At 38.4% G+C, this 18,875-nt stretch overlaps 1 protein-coding gene across 3 annotated transcripts in view; it reads right to left on the bottom strand.

Annotated features, from left to right (window-relative positions):
- SMARCA1 (SWI/SNF related, matrix associated, actin dependent regulator of chromatin, subfamily a, member 1) overlaps window positions 1-14,874 on the bottom strand; it is a 106,737-nt gene extending 91,863 nt beyond the window's left edge. For all 3 annotated transcript variants that reach the window (XM_066249521.1, XM_066249523.1, XM_066249522.1), the window contains exons 1-6: window positions 14,542-14,874; window positions 8,923-9,009; window positions 6,107-6,273; window positions 5,672-5,772; window positions 5,065-5,165; window positions 1,864-2,043 (exon numbers count right to left, since the gene is read on the bottom strand). In XM_066249521.1, the coding sequence (XP_066105618.1) occupies window positions 1,864-2,043; window positions 5,065-5,165; window positions 5,672-5,772; window positions 6,107-6,273; window positions 8,923-9,009; window positions 14,542-14,721 (816 nt within the window). In that variant the 5' untranslated portion in view covers window positions 14,722-14,874. The remainder of the gene's footprint in view (window positions 1-1,863; window positions 2,044-5,064; window positions 5,166-5,671; window positions 5,773-6,106; window positions 6,274-8,922; window positions 9,010-14,541) is intronic.
- Between the last annotated feature and the right edge of the window lie 4,001 nt (window positions 14,875-18,875).

Below are 18,875 nucleotides of genomic sequence, written 5' to 3'. Positions count from 1 at the left end.
ATCTGACTATATAGTCAGGTGCACTGACCTTTTTCCTTAGATTGTCAAATAAAAAAATGACAGCCAATACAACAATAGGTGTGAATACACCATCTGGTGTGAATAAATCAAAATTATACCCATTTTTTGTCAGATCGGCAAAATATATTTTTTGGTGTGCCGCAGAATTTTAGCAGTTTATATGTGCCATGAGATGAGAAAGGTTGAAAATCACTGCATTAAATAATAGTAGTGATTAGAAAGAGTTCTAGGTGACTAATCTGTTACTGAGAATATTAAGCATAGGGCAAAATCAAGCCTAATTTTAAACGTATGATTTCAGGATTTCAGCATTTAAATTATTTATGTTCAATTTAAATAAATTTAATTTTTCTTCAAGCAAAATGATAAAAATAAAATTACTTATTCATTAAGCTATCACTCTTTTGAAAATATATTTTTATAACCTATTTAAAATAAGTAAAATAGAATAAATCTTTTTTTGTTTTTGTTTTTGTATTTTTCTGAAGCTGGAAACGGGGAGAGACAGTCAGACAGACTCCCGCAAGCGCCGGACCGAGATCCACCCGGCAGGCCCACCATGGGCGATGCTCTGCCCACCAGGGGGCGATGCTCTGCCCCTCCGGGGCGTCACTCTGCCGCGACCAGAGCCACTCTAGCACCTGGGGCAGAGGCCAAGGAGCCATCCCCAACGCCCGGGCCATCTTTGCTCCAATGGAGCCTTGGCTGCGGGAGGGGAAGAGAGAGACAGAGAGGAAGGAGGGGAAGGGGGTGGAGAAGCAAATGGGTGCTTCTCCTATATGCCCTGGCCGGGAATCAAACCTGGGTCCCCCACACGCCAGGCCGACGCTCTACCGCTAAGCCAACCGGCCAGGGCCTAGTATAAAATAAATCTTTACACTCTAAACTATGCTCTGTGCAGGCAAAACAAAGACAAACTTTAATAATATGCTTCCTAAGCTGATTATTCATTTTGGTATTTTTGCACAATACATTATTTTTAAATTAATTCTACATTCCTAAAATAAGTGTGGCCTACTAGATTGACAAATGGATAATTTAAACAAGGGCCCAGAGTTTTTTTTATATTATCTAAGAATGCATGCAGACATATATTTTTTCTATTCAAAGACCAAAGCTGAAAGCTATGTCTATGCATAAACACAAAATACAAGGATTTCATAACAAAGAGAAAAGCTCCCATTAATATGTGTGTACCCATACATGTGTGCATGTATACAAGTCAAAGTCAAAAGTCAAAAACTTAAACACAAAACCTTAATCATAGAAATGAACACATTTCTTGTGTAAAATAACACAACTAATAGAGTTATTAATAAGATACATTATTAATGAAATAACTTTTTTAACTAAAGTCACTTAAAAGTGCAACTCAAACATGCTTAAGTTAATGAGCTACTTAAAAGTAAATGCAGATAAGCATAATAATGGATTGTTGCCTTGGCTGGAAAACTCAGTAGGTTAGAGCATCCTCCTTGATGCACAAAGGTTGCCAATTTGATCCCTGGTCAGGGCATATACAGAAATAGGTCCATGTTTCTGTCTGTCTGTCTCACTTTCTCCCTTCCTTTTTCTCTGAGATCAATAAAAAATATTTAATAGTATTTCTTTAAAAAATGGATTGTCTGTTATTAGTAGGTAACAAATCCACCATATAGAAGTGTTGTGAGAATGTGAGAATGAAATTACTATATAAAAAGCACTAAAACAGAGCCTTAGAATAAGCACAAACTAAGTATTTAGTAATAGCCATCAACTTAAATATATTTGATGGCAATAGTGTGCAACCTAACCTCACAAACAATGTTTTTGATTGCCTTTTTAAACCTGTTTCTCACTTACTCTCACATCCTTGTCTCCGAGGAAACAAATGACACGGAGAGATGGAACCCATCGTTTAAATTCATTCATCCAGTTGTGTAAAGTAGACTTTGGAACTAAAACCATGTGAGGTCCAGGAATGTTTCGGTAATGTTTCAGGTAACCAAGCAAAGCAATTGTTTGTAAAGTCTTCCCAAGACCCTGCATTTTCATCACAAGACAAAAAAAAAAATCCATAAACATTATTTTTTTATTTAATAAAACATTTTGTTAGTAATGACATCACGAAAGACATCTGTCAACTATCTCACATAGGGAAAAGATAAAAGATTTGTTTTTAAGTATATAACCATTCCAATTCAATAGTTACTGTGAGCAAAAAAAGAAACCAAGAATTTGAAATTACAATGTTGTTCAACAAGTGCTGACTGGGTAGCTCAGTTGGTTAGACATCGTCCCCAAAACACCAAGGTTGCAGGTTTGATCCCCAGTTAGGGCAATACAAGTATGAATGAATGAATGAATGAATGAATGAATGAAAGAAACAACAAATCAATGTTTCTTTCTCTGTCTCCTCCTCTTCCTCTCTCCCTCTCTCTCTCTCTCTAAAAATCAATTTAAAATAAATAGCTGCTTAACAAAGCAACTCTCTACTGAGAAGATTTTACTCCTAAAAAAGCAAGCAATCTACTATATTTTTCTACCAATTGCAAAATTAAGAATTTTGAGTGTGCATTTCACAAAGACACATTTCTTTTACCACACTGCCTAGATACCCATGTTTTTTCCCATTGTCCCCAACACTACAGCACAGGCATGAAATATTCAAACTATGCATCTCAAGGGGCAGGTGGCTCTGTAGGAGTATCACACACCCTTGAAGATCTAAGGAACCATAAAAGAACAGAACTTAACAGAACTCTTAAGCCATAGAAGACATTAGAGATTATCCAGTCCAGTGGACTTTTAAAAATAATATAATAACCACCTATGAACCTACTACCTAACCCATGGGAAAGGGAACATGTTCTTATGCTGCACAGCCTTTTAAAACAATTTCTAAGTTTATCTCAATGCAAGATATGTATTTTTTTTTATAAACCTAAACTTAAATCTATTTTTATAGGGTTTAGCCTGATATTTCACTTAATGAGATGGGTTTTATGTATGCTACGCATCACGCATCAAAAACTTAAAATGTTTATATTCCTAAACCAAGTAACTCCACTTCTAGGAATCCTATGAAAATAATTTGAGAGGTACAGAATAGCTAAATTACAAAGGTTCTCATAATAGCATTATTATAAAAGACATACACTACATCAACTGATCCAAATGATTGACAATAAGGGAAGAGATGAATAAAATGATGGCACTTCCCTAGGATTAATTATGTAGTAAATAACAATTATTTTTAACAATATTTAAAGTATATGGAAAAAAATCATGAATGTGAAAAAATCAAAATACCCAAAATATAATCTTAACTACTCAAAATAAATACATCTTAAAGAAAAGGACTGAAAACAAATATGTTCAAATGTTAAATGTGGTTATTTATAGATAGCAAAATTATAACTTACTTTTAATATATTTTTTGAGCTTTTTTCCCAATTTTCTATACTCCTTTCTCTTTTTAGCAATTAAATCATATCTGGTGTTGCCTGACCTATGGTGGCACAGTGGTTAAAGCATCTACTTAGAAATGCTGAGGTCACTGGTTCAAAACTCTGGACTTGCCTGGTCAAGGCACATATGGGAGTTGATGCTTCCTGCTCTTCCCCTCTTCTTTCTCTCTCTCTCTTCCCCCTCTAAAAATGAATAAAGGCTTAAAAATTTATTTAAAAAATAAAAATCATATCTGGTGTCAGCATAAATTCAATACAAAGACTCTTTAGAGTCTTCATGCTTAGACAGGCTGCAGCCAAGAGTAGTAACCCTCGCCAGGTTGCTCAATGGAGAGATCATTGTCCCAATGTGTTGAGGCCATTGGTTCAATGCTAGGTCAGCACACATAGAAGAAGCAATACATGAATGCACAACTAAGTGGAACAACTACGTGGAACGAGTTAATGCTTCTCTCTCTCCCCCCACCCCGCCTTTTTCCTCTCTCTCTCTCTCAAATCAATGGGGAAAAAATTTTTTAAAGAGCAGTAACATAAATGGGTCTCACTGGTTCATATATATAGATCTAGAACTCCCCTTGTCCTCTCTTAAATCACATCTTATTTATTTGGTCTTAAAATACCAATCTAGACCTTCAGATCCTCCCACCTCAGCCAAATCAGCATCTTAAATCACTTTACTTTTTCTTTTTGATCCTTTTATTTATTTGTAATCTCCTGGCTTATTTGCTGACCACCATCTGGTACTCAATTGTCAAGACTCAACATTGCTCTTTACAATCTTATTCTTTTTTTAAATTTTTTTTTATTCAGAGAGAGAGGAAAAGAGGGAGAAGGAGGGAGAGAAAGAGAGAGACTGGAACATTGAGCTGTTCCTGTATTGCCCTGACTAGGGATCCAATTGGCAAACTTTTACGCTTTGGGACCATGCTCTAACCAACTGATCTATCCAGCGAGGGCTATTATTTTATCCTTTATGCCATTTTTTCACTTTCTGATTGTTCAAACATGGCGTGACTTACATTCATTCATGCATACATTTATTTGTTTAGTGTTTGGTTTATTCATTCTTTCATTTAGCATTTGGTTTACACACCCTGACTCATTACCAAAAGGATTTCAGGTAGCCTACAATGAAAATCCATTTTAGATGGCCTATGATGAAAACATGGAACAAACAATAAGGTAAAATAAAAATAAAGGGGAATCAACAACAGTAAAACTAGAAGGTAAAGAACAGAATAAGGCACAAAGGACACAATGAGTAGACCATTAAAATAAACAAAGATGCTCCATTTCAGCATTAATTTTGGCTCTGAGCTTCCTGGAAGCCAAAGTGCAAAAAAAGCAAAAGTATATGGTAGTTCTTTTAATACCATTTGAGGAAATCTCAATAAAAATTTTGTGGTCAGTGAAAGCAAGTGTTCTAGAGGTTACCAAAAAAACAATTCTAGACTTTGCAAATGACTTTTTTGTTAAAATAACAAAATAAAATTAACCTTCAGGCCTCAGAAGGACAGTTCAGCTCAGTTATTTCAAACTTACAAAATAAAATTATTGATAACTGAGAATGTGTTTTTGGCTACCAATTCCTTACCATTTCATCAGCCAAAATACCATTGACTCCATTTTCATACAAAGAAATCAACCAGTTCAGCCCTCGAATCTGATAATCTCTCAGTGGTCCTCCTTTCACATCTGAAAAAATAAAATTAATGATGTCTCATACTTCCATTAATACAATGAAGTAAAATTGTTGTAAAACCAAACTGAGGTCGTGGCCAGTTTGCTCAGTGGTAGAGCATCTGGCCAGTATGTGGAAGTCCCAGGTTCGATTTCTGGTCAGGACACACAGGAGAAGTGACCATCACTCTGCTTCTCCACCTCTCGACTGCTCTCTTTTTTTCTCTCTCTCTTCCCCTCCCACAGCCATGGCTTGAAAGGTTCGAGCAAGTTGGCTGCCAGCGCTGAGGATGGTGTCATGGCCTCATCTAAGTCACTAAAATAGCTCGGTTGCAGAGCAACAAAGCAGCGGCCCCAGATGGGCAGAGCATCAGCTCCAGACAGCGGTTGTTGGGTGGGTCCCAGTCAGGGTGCATGTGGGAGACTGTCTCTCTGCTGCCCTGCCTCTTACTTAATATAAATAAATAAATAAATATGTACAAATTGAAAAACTAACACCAACATGATCATGATGTACTCACACGAAGGTGACACCTCAAATCTAACACACACGTTAGATGTCTTCCGACTCTCTGAGAGTAGCTCTTCATCTTCTTCTTGTTCCGTGCGCCTATGGCGGTAGCTGAGATGAAAAAACAAGCAACTTCATATTCAACCCAAATGCTATGATATCAATTAAGTCAATATACATTACTAATGTCTGTCATGAAAAAAAAGCATTGAGTTATCTAGGGTCTTGTTCATAAGTTGGCAGAATCAGCCTATGTGTTTAACTGAATAACTGCTAGGAAGGAAAAATATTATTGCCTACAAAATATAGTTGCACTAACAATAACCTTATTTTTTAGCATAAAATTACACTGAATATGTGAATAGGGAAGAAGTCTATGAGGAGAGGGATAAAGGGGAACAGGAGGAAGAGAGAGGGAAGAAAATATATAGAGATGCCAACATACTCTCCAGCAGAAATTAAGCTTTGCTTGTCATCTTTCTTTATTCGAGGACGTCCCAATTTCATGTTTAGAGGAGATGTTGGAGATTTCTGTGCTGAAGGTTGAATGAAATGTGCAAAAAGTTCTGTCTGCTTCAGTAAAAATTCAAATCTCTTTGCTCGGTCTGCTCTCTGTTCACAAAACAAAATAAAAAGTAATGACTTTCCTTTTTAGTCATTCAAAGTTATTTAACAAACACTTATATTGCACTTAGTCTGTTCTATGTCCTAAGCTTTAAACATACTCACCCATTTAATTTTCTCAATAAACCTATGAGATAGGTATCTGTATTTTCCTTATTTTACAGATAATAAATGTGAAGTACAGAGAGGGTAAATAACTGGGCTTAAGCTCCCACAGCTAGTAGGTAGCCAATCTGAAAACAGTACTTTTGGATAGTCTGAATAGAGGCCAAATGATCTGCGAGACTTTGTAAATACTCCAGTAAGAACTACCCTGTTTTTAAAGAGATGAGATCTAAAAGCAAATCCTCTCACCAAACCATAATGCTCATAATGATTTTCTTTTCCTAAACAGTTAACAAAATTAAGAATCATAATACATAATGTACCCTAGACATAGAAATATAAATTACGATAAACATGGTGGGGGGAAATAGGTTTACAGTTGTTTGTATGGAAAATAATACCAATCATTAATAAATAATAGGACAAGAATAAACTCTGTGTTTCACATACTAAGAAGAGTAACCTACTTTTGTCCACCCTGTATGTATACACTGTAAACTGAATTATTAAGAATTTTCAAGCTGCATCTAAAAATCATTGAAATCTTAGAATACAGTATCAAAATATTTTTTGGTTTTATGGTACAATAACATAATAAACATTTGTCTCTTCAATTAGAATGATCTAGAAAATTACATCTTATGCTAATAGTATATAAAGTTTCTTCCCAAAGTGAGCAAGATTTGGGGGGAAATACACACATGAAATAGTATGTTAACTACGGAAAATTTATACGTATTATCATTTCTTAATAAATTGTAAATGGTCGTATAACCTGGACCACGTAAATGCAATAAAACATTTTTCACTAAAAAAAAATCTTTAAAGACCAAAAGGTATATACTTCATTCTAGATAAAGAAAACAATAAGACAATTTTTTGATTCACAGGGTAGAGGATATTTGATTGCTAATGAAAGAGGCATAACTAATAACACAAGAAACAAGTGTTCACTAACATAAATATAATAATTAGATAAATATATTCAGACCAGTAGCTGTAAGGAGGCCAAAACCTTTACATTTTATGTTATCCTTGCTGGGATGCTCTCTTTAGAGTTGTTAAAACATTAACTGTCTACAGTAGAGGTAGCCTTAAACATTAAGGCATGGAGATTTGTAAAATCACTGTGAACAATCAAAAAGTATACTTCATCTCTATTTACTTTTATAATATTACTACAACAAACAAACCCTCAACAGAAAAACTTAGTTCCAAATACCTGTTAATTTCTCTTGAGTTGGCCAAATTTGCTGATCTTAAAAATTCACAAGCATAAAAATGTATAGTTTAATTAAACCTAAAATATGGATACTAGTGACCAAAAGTTAAATAATTAAATGTATAGCAAAGCAGAAGCTTGGCATACCTAAGATTATATGACATAAACATGTTATATTTGCATGTACTGGGCAAATATCCTTCCCTCCAAAAACATATTATCATATTACGTTTTTGTTTTTGTGGAGTTTTTTTTGTATTTTTCTGAAATGAGAAGCGGGGAGGCAGAGAGACAGATTCCCGTATGTGACCAGGATCCACTCAGCATGCACACCAAAGGACGGTGCTCTGCCCATCTGGGCTGTTGCTCCATTGCAACCAGAGCCATTCTAGAACCTGAGGTGGAGGCCATTGAGCCATCCTCAGTGCCCGGGCCAACTTTGCTCCAATGGAGCATTGACTGTGGGAGAGGAAGAGAGAGAGAGAGAGGAAGGAGAAGGGGAAGGGTGGATAAGCAGATGGGCGCCTCTCCTGTGTGTCCTGACCAGGAATCAAACTCAGGACTTCCACAGGTTGGGTCGATGCTCTATCAATTGGCCAGGATTCATATTACATATTTATAATGGGTAGCATTCCTATATCCAAAGCAAGAAAAGAGGGAGAAAAACTGTCACTCTGGCTTTGTGACATGCTTTTCTTTCAGCCATATTGATACTGTCAAGGGTATTTTTTTTTATTTGAGGGAGAGACAGGTAGAGAGAGAGGAAAGAGAGAGATAAGAAGCATCAACTCATAGTTTCTTCACTTTAGTTGTTCACTGACTGCTTCTTATATGTGCCTTTACCCAGGGGGCTCCATACAGCAACTTTGAAGCCAGAGCCCCTGCGCTCAAGCCCATGCCCCATGCTTGAGCTGGCAACCTCAGGGTGTGGAACCAGGGGCTTCAGGATTCCGGGTTGACACTCTATCCACTGCTCCACCACTGGTCAAACCAGGTATTTATTTTCACTTAATGAATAAAGTATTTCTAGCATTAAACATCTTATTATGGGGTAGAGTACTGAACAAAAAAGAAAAGATGGAGCTTCTAGTCCCAACTATTCCATTTAGTTTCTCTGATGTTTTATTTCCTCATCTGAAAATGAAAAGATTCATTTATTCAACAAAATATTTATTGTGATATTAAAGTATTCTAATTCTAAAGTCTATGATTTTGTATTCATTATATATACATAAGTATTTATAATCTTTCACATCCTCTCTATAAAAATCAACTACAGTATTCACTATCCTACCCAAGGACGTATTTACCATTTTCTCTTCATATTCCAGGTCCATTTCCTTTTCAGATTTAGAAGTTTTAGCAGCAAGTTTGAGTTGAAATGGAGAACTGCTTTTCTAGAATTTCAAAGAAAATAAATCATCAACTTTTGCAAAGCAAGGTCTTAAAAGTGGTCAACATTGTCATTTGGAAAAAGTAAAAAGTAATTAAATACTAAATAAATAAATCAACATGGGCCTTGCATGGAGCAATGATGAGAGTATGCCATGAAGCAGGGCCTATGATTAATCCAGCTTTGTACACCTGAGGTCCAATTAAAAAATCCAAACAATTGTGAAAGCCAGAGAAACAATATTAAAGGAAATAAAAACTAAAGGAGAAACATTGAGCCTTTTTGCCTATTTCTTAATTTAAAGCATAAGAACATATGTAACTATTGAATAGGAGATTTAAAATCTAGAATACACTAAGAATAAAATTCTAAAATATAGAATATATTAACATTATTAACCACAAACCAAAGAATTTAAGGAAAGTAAATATTAATACTAACACTTTATGTAATGGAAACAAGCCAGTGTTTCAGAAGAAAATAATGTGATTTCAGTTCTTGAAAAGACCCTATGTTTTATTGTTTCCACATTCTAAGTAGAATATTTAAACTTTTTTAATGTAATGCAATGTTATCATTTATATTTAAAATAATGAAATAGCACAGTTTCAAACTTTCGTGGGGTTTTTTTGCAAGAGAGACTGAGAGAGAGACAAAGAGAGGGACAGATAAGGACAGACATACAGGAAGGGAGAGAGATGAGAAGCATCAATTTTTCTTTGTAGTTGTTCAGTGATTGCTTTCTCATATGTGCTTGACTGGGGGTTACAACACAGCGAGAGTGACATCTTGCTCAAGCCAGCAACCTTGGGCTCAAGCCAGCAATCTTGGGCTCAAGCCAGCGACCATGGGGTCATGTCGATGATCCCATACTCAAGCCAGCGACCCCACGATCAAGCGAATGAGCTCGTGTTCAGGCTGGTGAGCCCGCACTCAAGCCAGCAACCTCTGGGTTTCAAACGTGGGTCCTCTGCGTCCCAGTCCAATTCTCTATCCACTGCATCACTGCCTGGTCAGGCTCGAACTTTTGGTTCATGTTAATTTTCTCCAACCTGGAAGAACATTATTTTAACTATTTTTTATTACATAAATGTTTTGTAGAAGCAGTTTCTCAGGGCCATTAACTATTAACCTTTGGTATTTAAAAAATGTAATTTAGCAAAAACTAAAAAATCAGCTGCTTAAAAATACTAAAATTATCAGGAGGCTTATCTCATGCATTCTTTACTTTGTAAAGACAAACTTGTACTGGTAAATATAAATAGGTATACAGAATACAAGTCCTTCCCTGTAAGAAATAAAGAAACAAAACAGTAAAAACACATATCTACCCATTAGTACCGAAGCTGAGAGTATTTCAGTTTTAACACAGACTGCACAAGTCAAAACACAAATCTGTTTGTGAAAACTAAAGGAGCTATGTTAATTTTATCATGGATTTCTCAACCTCTTACTGAAAATTTAGAGCATAAATCAAAACCAGAATGTGATCTCAAATGTAAGAAAACTATGGCTCCAATAGTTAATGTATATATCTTCCAATATTTACTAAAAGTCCTACTCTGAGGAAATCCAAACTATTATCAGCAAATTTGACCTTGGTCGGGGTTCTACTTTGGAGCAAAGATCTGGTATTGTTCAGTTATTCTAAACCCAAGTAACAGCAGTCTTGATTTACAGCACCTTATGTGCATGTATCATCTATGTAAGATGTTTTTAATGTAATCTTGGATGAATGAGAACAGAAAACTGCTTAAAAAACTTTCAGCCACAAACTTTTATATGTCCCATAAACTATAAACCTTATTTTTTTCAAAGCAATAATTTAAAGGAAAATTGATTAACAAACCCACACCTTTATTATTCCTTGAAAAACTATATGAAATCTAGTTTTAAAATTTCTAAAAAGTGAAAATTACCTCACATACATCAATATATATCTAAAAATGTGGGACTTACAGAAAACTTAGGCTTTAATATTAGAAAAACACTTTACTCATTACTTTTTTCTGCTTACCTTGCAGTAAAATACCATAAAATTTTAATCATATGCTAATTAAAATTCCTAGTCTTGAACAGTACTATTAAAAGCTGTGAGCAATTACTTAATCGGCACTATCTTCCACAAGAAATTTTAAACTTTACCTCTAAACCTTCTTATTTGTATACGTATATGTTTTTAAAATTACACTTCTCATACAGGAAAAGATAAAAGGTGACTATGTTATTCTAATACATTCCTTATAGATTTTATCATCTGGTAATCTAGATGCCAAGAGAATGCAGCACAAGGTCATCAAGATGCCCTGTCTTAAAAGACCATGGCCTTTCTCTAGATGTTTTTATTACCAAAATACCAATTCCAGTTTACAAATAAGTTGACAGTGAAGTCATCCAACTATCACTTAAACCAAATAAGTTTAAGAACCAGAAGGCAAGCAAAAATACCTTTCTGTAGTTAAATGTCACAAGTCAATCCACTAAATCTCATTTACTTTATGCATTACGAAAATGCTGTCATTCAGAGTCTATTTTCTTTTATTTGATATGCAATTCTTAGCAAGTTTAAGAATCTGGCTTCTCATACTACTACAGAGAGTAATACAGCAGCAAGTGATGTGAGAATGACCACTAGAAGAAGGTGTGCTGAAAACAACAGGAAGGGGCCTGACCTGTGGTGGCACAGTGGATAAAGCATCGACCTGGAAATGCTGAGGGCGCCCGCTCGAAACCCTGGGCTTGCCTGGTCAAGGCACATATGGGAGTTGATGTTTCCAGCTCCTCCCCCCCTTCTCTCCTCTCTCTCTTTCTCTCTCTCCCTCTCCTTTCTAAAATGAATAAATAAAAAATAAAATAAAAAAACAGGAAGGGACAGCAGAAGGCCAGGACTCAATTGTGAGTTCCACCATGGGAACGGCCCTTTTCTTTGGTGTCCAGGTGTAGTATTTCCCTCTCCATGCTGCATCACTTGTATTTTGTATTTTACAGTAACTTTAAATTATTTTGTGGTTTTTTTACACCTGCTTATTATCATAGACATATTTTTCTAATGAAAGTCGAAAAGGATTTAAAAAATGATAGTAAACAGCATGACAATTGAGGGAAGAGAGTGAGAAATTTTTTAAAACATCATCACAACACTGGAAGTGTCTGGGAGGTGCTTACTTAATTGAAGGGAAACATCCTAGATCTCAAATGCCTTTGTATCACTGTCAAGAGTACAATAATTTGATAAACATGAGGAAAAGGTTCATCTGTACCTTCAGTACACCATTTAAGGAGTCAAGGTAGTGTGCAATATTATTTAGGTTTTTTTTGGGGGGGGTACCAAATATGCTTATTTGAAGGAACAGTACAGATGGGGGGAAAAAAGCTTTAGATGTGTTGGTACTATTTAAATTTTAAACCAAAAATTAAAAATTAAAAAAAAATGTGATGAGCCTAACATGTGGTGGCGCTGTGGAGAGATAGAGCATAGACCTGGAATGCTGAGGCTGCCAGTTCGAACCTGGCATGCCAGGTCAAGGTACATAATAGAAGGAGGACTTGATGCTTCCCTCTCCTCCCCCCCTTTCTTTCCCTCTTCTCTCTCTAAAAAAATCAATAAAAATTTTTTAAAAAGTGTACTGAGTAAAGTAGTAAGCCTCACCTACTCAGAAAGATCCTGCCACGCAGCCACTCCTTCCCCTGTTCTGAAAGGATGCGGTACTATCATAAGATACTTTCTATTGAGGTTACAAAGTTCATGAATATATATGTCTCAATTCAGTGTTTATTATATAGGGGTTTTTTTATTGCTGGCCAGTGTTTTCACAATTCAAAAAATGTATACAACCTGGAGATTCAACAACCTTAACTGTCATGCAAAAGACAGTTTAGCAGTTACATTTGCCCACAGTAGGGAATAAAAGACACCTGGATTTGTTTCTGAATTTCTCAACATTTGATTTATATTGATGGTTGGTATTTGGCACAGCTTTAATCATCAATCTTGTCTTATTGATTCAAACATCAGAGGGATCTTAAAATGCGTGTTTTCTACGGTTTTCATTTAGCGCTACAAACCTGTAACAGTAAAATGTCACTTAAGCAACTGCTGAATTTAAAATTATTCTAATTCACAGAAAAACATATTTCTTTTTTATTTATTAATTTTAGAGAGAAGAAGGTGGAGAGAGAGAGAGACAGAAACATAGGATCTGTTCTTGTATGTGCCCTGCTTCACCCGGGATCAGAACCCGCTCTACTCATCCCAGCTGTACCTGCCAGGGCGAAAGACGCTCATTTCCCTCCAAAGTTTTTCATTCGGTTGTGTAGTCTCATATAATTATTCACACAAAGCCACCTGAGATCTCTTAAGCATGATTTTAATTACCTACCATTTTATACGTGATATGTCTATTTATAAACGGGAAAAAATCCACCCATAAATTATCCATTATAAAGTTTTATTATACATAAAAAATCCTTTTGCCTCGTACTATTTTAATCTCAATTTTTCAATGCGTCTCACAGTTTTATCTGCATGTCTCAACCCACATGAAATATGCCTTATGGAGATAATACATATTATCTGGCTTTAATAGATGTCTGAGCGGACCCTTACGTAGTTTATAGCAGCTCATCCTAGCGAAGCTGGGTTTTAAAGAAAGAACATTTTTTAACCTGCCTGTGTCCCAGAGCCAGCAGCGCCTACTAGAAGAGGGAGGAAGAAGCCTGAAAGGCTTGGGGCCAGATTGGGGACCATTTGGGTGGCCCTGGAGTGAAACACTATACCGTCGGGGGCGGGGCAGGAGAGGGTGAGGGTGCACACGTTGGAAATTTTCCTAAGCGAGTGTCCACGGTTTCTCAGTTTGGCGTTTGAACTGGGGTTTGAACTGGGGGGGGGTTCGACGGTGAGCTCATTTTCTGAGGATAACACCCCCGCCTCAGCAGGCGGGGACCCAAAAACGAGATTATGCCCCCTGCCACCCAAAAGGCCAACACTGCCAATCAAAGCAATAAAAGTCTCTTCTTTCGCCTTCCACCTCCCAACCACCGGCACCTTGTAGTTCAAATTTTAAAAAATAAGCTCTAGCAAAACCCCTTTTGCGCTAGTGCGGGATTGAAGGGCCCAGATTTCCCAGGCAGAGGCCGACGGGAAGAGGGGGGAGAGGGAGCGAGAGGAGAGGGAGAGGCGGAGGCTGGTTCCTGCACGGCCCCATCCCCCACCCCGCGCGTTCCCCCAGTTCCGGGAATGTGAAGGGGGCTGGGGGCTGCCGAGGGGCTCCTAAGCCCCTGGATAACGGGCGCCCAGCACACCGCGCCGCGCCCGCGCCTCGGCCCCGCCCCCGCCCTCCAGGCGGCCAGAAGGAAAGGGGGAAGGGAGCGAATACTGGACTGCTCGCCGTCCTCCCCCCCCCCGCTCCGCGCGCCCGCGGCCCCATCCCCACCGAGCCCGTGGGTACCTGTCGGCGCAAAAAGATCAGGGCTTGCGTCCCTCCGAGGGTCCCCTCACGGGATTTGTCCACCCCACACACACCCCTTTTCGATTTACCTCCTTCTTCTTCTCGCCCTTCTCGCTGGCCACGGTGGCTTCAGCAGCTGTGGCGGCAGTGGCCGCTCCCTCCTCCTTAGAGGTGGACGGCCTGGGCTGCTTGTCCTCTATCACCACGATTGTGGCAGTCGCCTCAGCGGCTGCCACGGTGACTGCCACTGCAGCGGTGTCCTGCTCCATGGCGTCGGAGCGGGAAAAGGAGAGGGGCGAGGAAAGGGGCGAGGGCTTCTGGGCGGCGGCAGTGGCTGCACTGGAAAGAGCTAGATGGAGCAGGGGTGGAGAATCACTCCGTTTCCAACCCCTTCGCTCGGCCCCCCTTCTTTAAATAACCCTCAACCCTGCCCCACTTCCGTCCACCCACCCTACGTCATGCCCCCCTTCACCCTCCCCCGTTCTTCCACACACCCCCCAACGATCGCGAGACTCCCCCTCCCCACTCAGAGCCCGAGCTGGCCCCGCACGACCAACTGTTGCCTGAGTGTGGGGCGCAGACTGGGGTGGAGGCGGGAACCCTCAGCCCCCTGCACATCTCCTTTCCCACACGCCCCCAACAGTCAGCCTGAGATCCCCTCGCTGATATGTGCATAAGGAATCCTCTTTCCCTTAAATCTGTTCTTTGTACATCGGGGTGCTTTTCCCTTCTTGCACAAAGAACTTTTCCTCTGCTTGTAACTGTACAAGGGCTTTCTCACCATTTGCAAAACCCAGCATCCCCTCCCCCACTCCTGGGAATTGGCCTTTCCCAGGTCCAAGGGGGATTAGTGGTGCTATTCCCACCTTCGTAAATTCTGCAGAAGGAAAAGCACTTCTTGAATCCCAATTGTAGTTGCAAACATTCACTTACAAAGCAAAGCATGACTCTTAAATTTTATGTATGTGTTCTATTTTCAATTCCTATACCTCTCAGATAGCCAATGTGCAAGGAGCTTTTCTTTTGCCATAATGACTGAATTGTAAAAATCCTGGGGGCAAGGGCAAGGTTCCCAGAGAACCTGGGTCAACTCATGGTAAATACCTAATGTTAATAATTGGATTGAGTTACTGTGATTTTTTTGGTGTATGTTGTATTTATATCCCGGTTGTTATTTAGTAATAATTCAATATCAATAATATGTATGATCACGCATATAAAAGGATTTCATAAAGGGTTGAACACTATGCAATTGTCAATCATTAAATATTATCCTGTCTATTTCTCCTCACCTATTATTTTGAGCAATAATGAGAAGATTTACCTCCTAGTTTTTAAATTTCAGGGACAAAAAATAGTAAAACATATAGCAAACAACAATCACAAAACCCACAGATTCCAAAATGAAGCAAATACTGTACTTTCCAAAGTGTAAAGAAATTGTGATTAATTTCCCTGAACACACCTTTATAAATTACCAATTTGAAATAAAGTGTGAATTTTGCCAAAAGCATGGAGGCACAAAATTGCCCCCCCCCCAAAAAATGTCCTTTTTTCCTGGAGATAATATCCTAAATTCCCTTTTGTTTTAAAGTTATAACTCTTAATATTCAAAAACCTTGTGACAGTTTAGCTACTATTGGTTATTTACACCTTAGTGTAAGATCCTGAGGCAAAGCACAAGACATTGGTGAGTGGAGGAGTGTGTCGCTGAGGAGTGGAAAACAAGCTGCCAGTGCCAAGAGCTTTCCTCTGATTTTACCTTCATTATGTTCTTATTTACTTTATTTATTTATTTATTTATTTAATTTATTTATTCATTTTAGAGAGGAGAGAGAGAGAGAGAGAGAGAGAGAAGGGGGAGGAGCAGGAAGCATCAACTCCCATATGTGCCTTGACCGGGCAAGCCCAGGGTTTTGAACTGGCAACCTCAGCATTCCAGGTAGACACTTTATCCACTGCACCACCACAGGTCAGGCTGTTCTTATTTACTTTATATTTTGCCCCTGGTGCCCTTTTTTCTTCTCCTGAAGTACAAATGTGTATTATCCAGAAAATATAGGGATATATCAGTATAAAAATAGTTCATATTTCTGGAGCATCAACTTCAGTCAAAAGGTGGGGAATTAGCTCAACTGATCATTTAAGCACGTTTTTTTCTGTAAAAATGTACAGATATGTTAAGAAATGAACTGCACAGTTTGAAGTGTGTCCAAATAAAAGCTTGAGGTTCCCAGCTAAACATACTGTCCCTTCCCCACTACCTCCTCAATCTTAGTCACTATGGATTCTTTGGCGAGGAAGTTCAAGAAGCACGCTGAAATGCGTGCATCCACCTGACTTGAGAAGGACTCTTCTAGACAATGGCAGTGGAAGACTTCTCTTTCACCAAACTGCAGCTATGGGAGGATAGAATAACCTTTCACTATCTGAGGCTTCAAGGGAAAGATTCAAGAAATATTTGTTGTATATTGAAGGCACCAGTTCCTGCTGGCAAGGGTGCCTTCTTCCATTGTATTTCTCATGACCAATGCACAGTATTTCAATTACATCGTGAGCTAAATTCACTTTTGTGAGGACATCTGGGAAAGTCACATCCCTTTATAAGACCTTTCCTGTGAGAATATGTGTTTCAAGTTCAAAAAAATAAATTAGAAATTAATTTGCCTGACCAGGCGGTAGCACAGTGGATAGAGCAGCGGACAGGGATGTGGAGGCCCAGATTCAAGACCCCGAGGTCGCCAGCTTGAGCGCGGGCTCATCTAGATTGAGCAAAGCTCACCAGCTTGGACCCAAGGTCGCTGGCTTGAACAAGGGGTTACTCAGTTTGCTGAAAGCCCGGGGTCAAGGCACATATGAGAAAGCAATCGATGAACTACTAAGGTATTGCAACGAAAAACTGATGATCGATGCTTCTCATTTTTCTCCATTGTTGTCTGTCTGTCCCCATCTATCCCTCTCTCTGACTCTCTCTCTTTGTCTCTGTAAAAAAAAATAATAATTTGGGAACCAGAACATATTTGTTTGTTGGCAAATTTCCATGTATATATAATGTAATCCTTTTTGTTAAAATGGCATGGCTGAAAGTGCTACCAAGTATATGAGTTTGGCTAGAAAAGTCAAAATCTTTATCCATAGATCTTTCCACAGGATTCATGTAAATATCGTCCTTTGGCTTGGGGCAACAGCTGCTATTTACAAAGCATGTGCTATCCTTATTTGTAAATCTGCCTAAAATTTATGATCTGTAGACTTTGTTCAACAAAAGTCACCTGAGTTCTGATCCTTCTCAACACCCTGCTCTATCTGCTACTACTTTCCCTTACTGTCTTCTCATTTGAAATGGTCTTTAATTGCCCTACTCCATTGAGGTTGGAAAACAAAGCGCAATTTTATGAAGAACCTTGGGGTCATATTTGGGAACCTCAAAATGAATTCTTGTCTACTAGATAATACATCCATTCTGTCAGGTTGTGAATATTATAGAAGTTATCCAATAGTCATTTTTTGCATAACCAAACTTGTTTAGTACCTACCAGAATGCATGCCTAATGCTGGTACTAAAAATACTTTTATGAAGTTCATAAAGGCAAAGTCAAGGGCTTGGTGTTCCTTCACTTATTCTGTATTTAAAATGTATCGTTTAAACCACAGTATGACTTAAAACCACATTGTAAGCCCACTGATAATTGTATCAGAAACTGGTATAAAAGATTCTGGTAACAGTGTCTTGCTTACAGCTATAATAGAACCATTTAGTTCATATTAGCATTTTTATTCCTTTTTTTTTTTAAGTGAGAGGAGGGGAGATGGAAAGACAGACTCCCGCATGTGCCCCAAACAGAATCCTCCCAGAAATCCTCATCTGGGGCTAATGCTCGAGTCAATCGAGCTATTCTCAGAGCCCAAGGCCAACACTTGAACCAATAGAGCCGCTGGCTGCAAGAGGAGAAGAGAGAGAGAAGGAGAACAGAAACAGATGCTTGCTTCTCATATGTACCCTGACCCAGGATCAAACCAGGGACATCTGCACACCAGGTCGACACTATATCCACTGAGCAAACCAGCAAGGGCAATAGTAGCATTGTTGAAAAGGTGATTTTCCTCAGTTCTTTGGGTGTTATAGAAAAGGTAATGGTAATAGCTTGTTTATGTCTACCATTTTTTGAGAACCCACTATTGTATCAGGCACTGTGCTAGATTCCCCACCTATGATACTGTTCACCTTCCTGGAAATTTTATGAAATAAATGTTATTATCCCTATTTTACATATAAGAAAACAGAGAGGCTAAGTAACTCATGCAAGATCCCATAACTAGTGAATGACAGAAGCCAGATTCAAATCCCAGACTGTCTGGCTCCAAACCTCCACTTTTCACTTCACTTTTGTTAAGTTCTTTGTCCCTTATGGGACTTCTTCCT

The sequence above is a fragment of the Saccopteryx bilineata genome, chromosome X (genome assembly GCF_036850765.1).
Source record: "Saccopteryx bilineata isolate mSacBil1 chromosome X, mSacBil1_pri_phased_curated, whole genome shotgun sequence".
Lineage (NCBI taxonomy): Eukaryota > Metazoa > Chordata > Mammalia > Chiroptera > Emballonuridae > Saccopteryx > Saccopteryx bilineata.
This window is presented reverse-complemented; position numbering and strand designations above follow the sequence as displayed.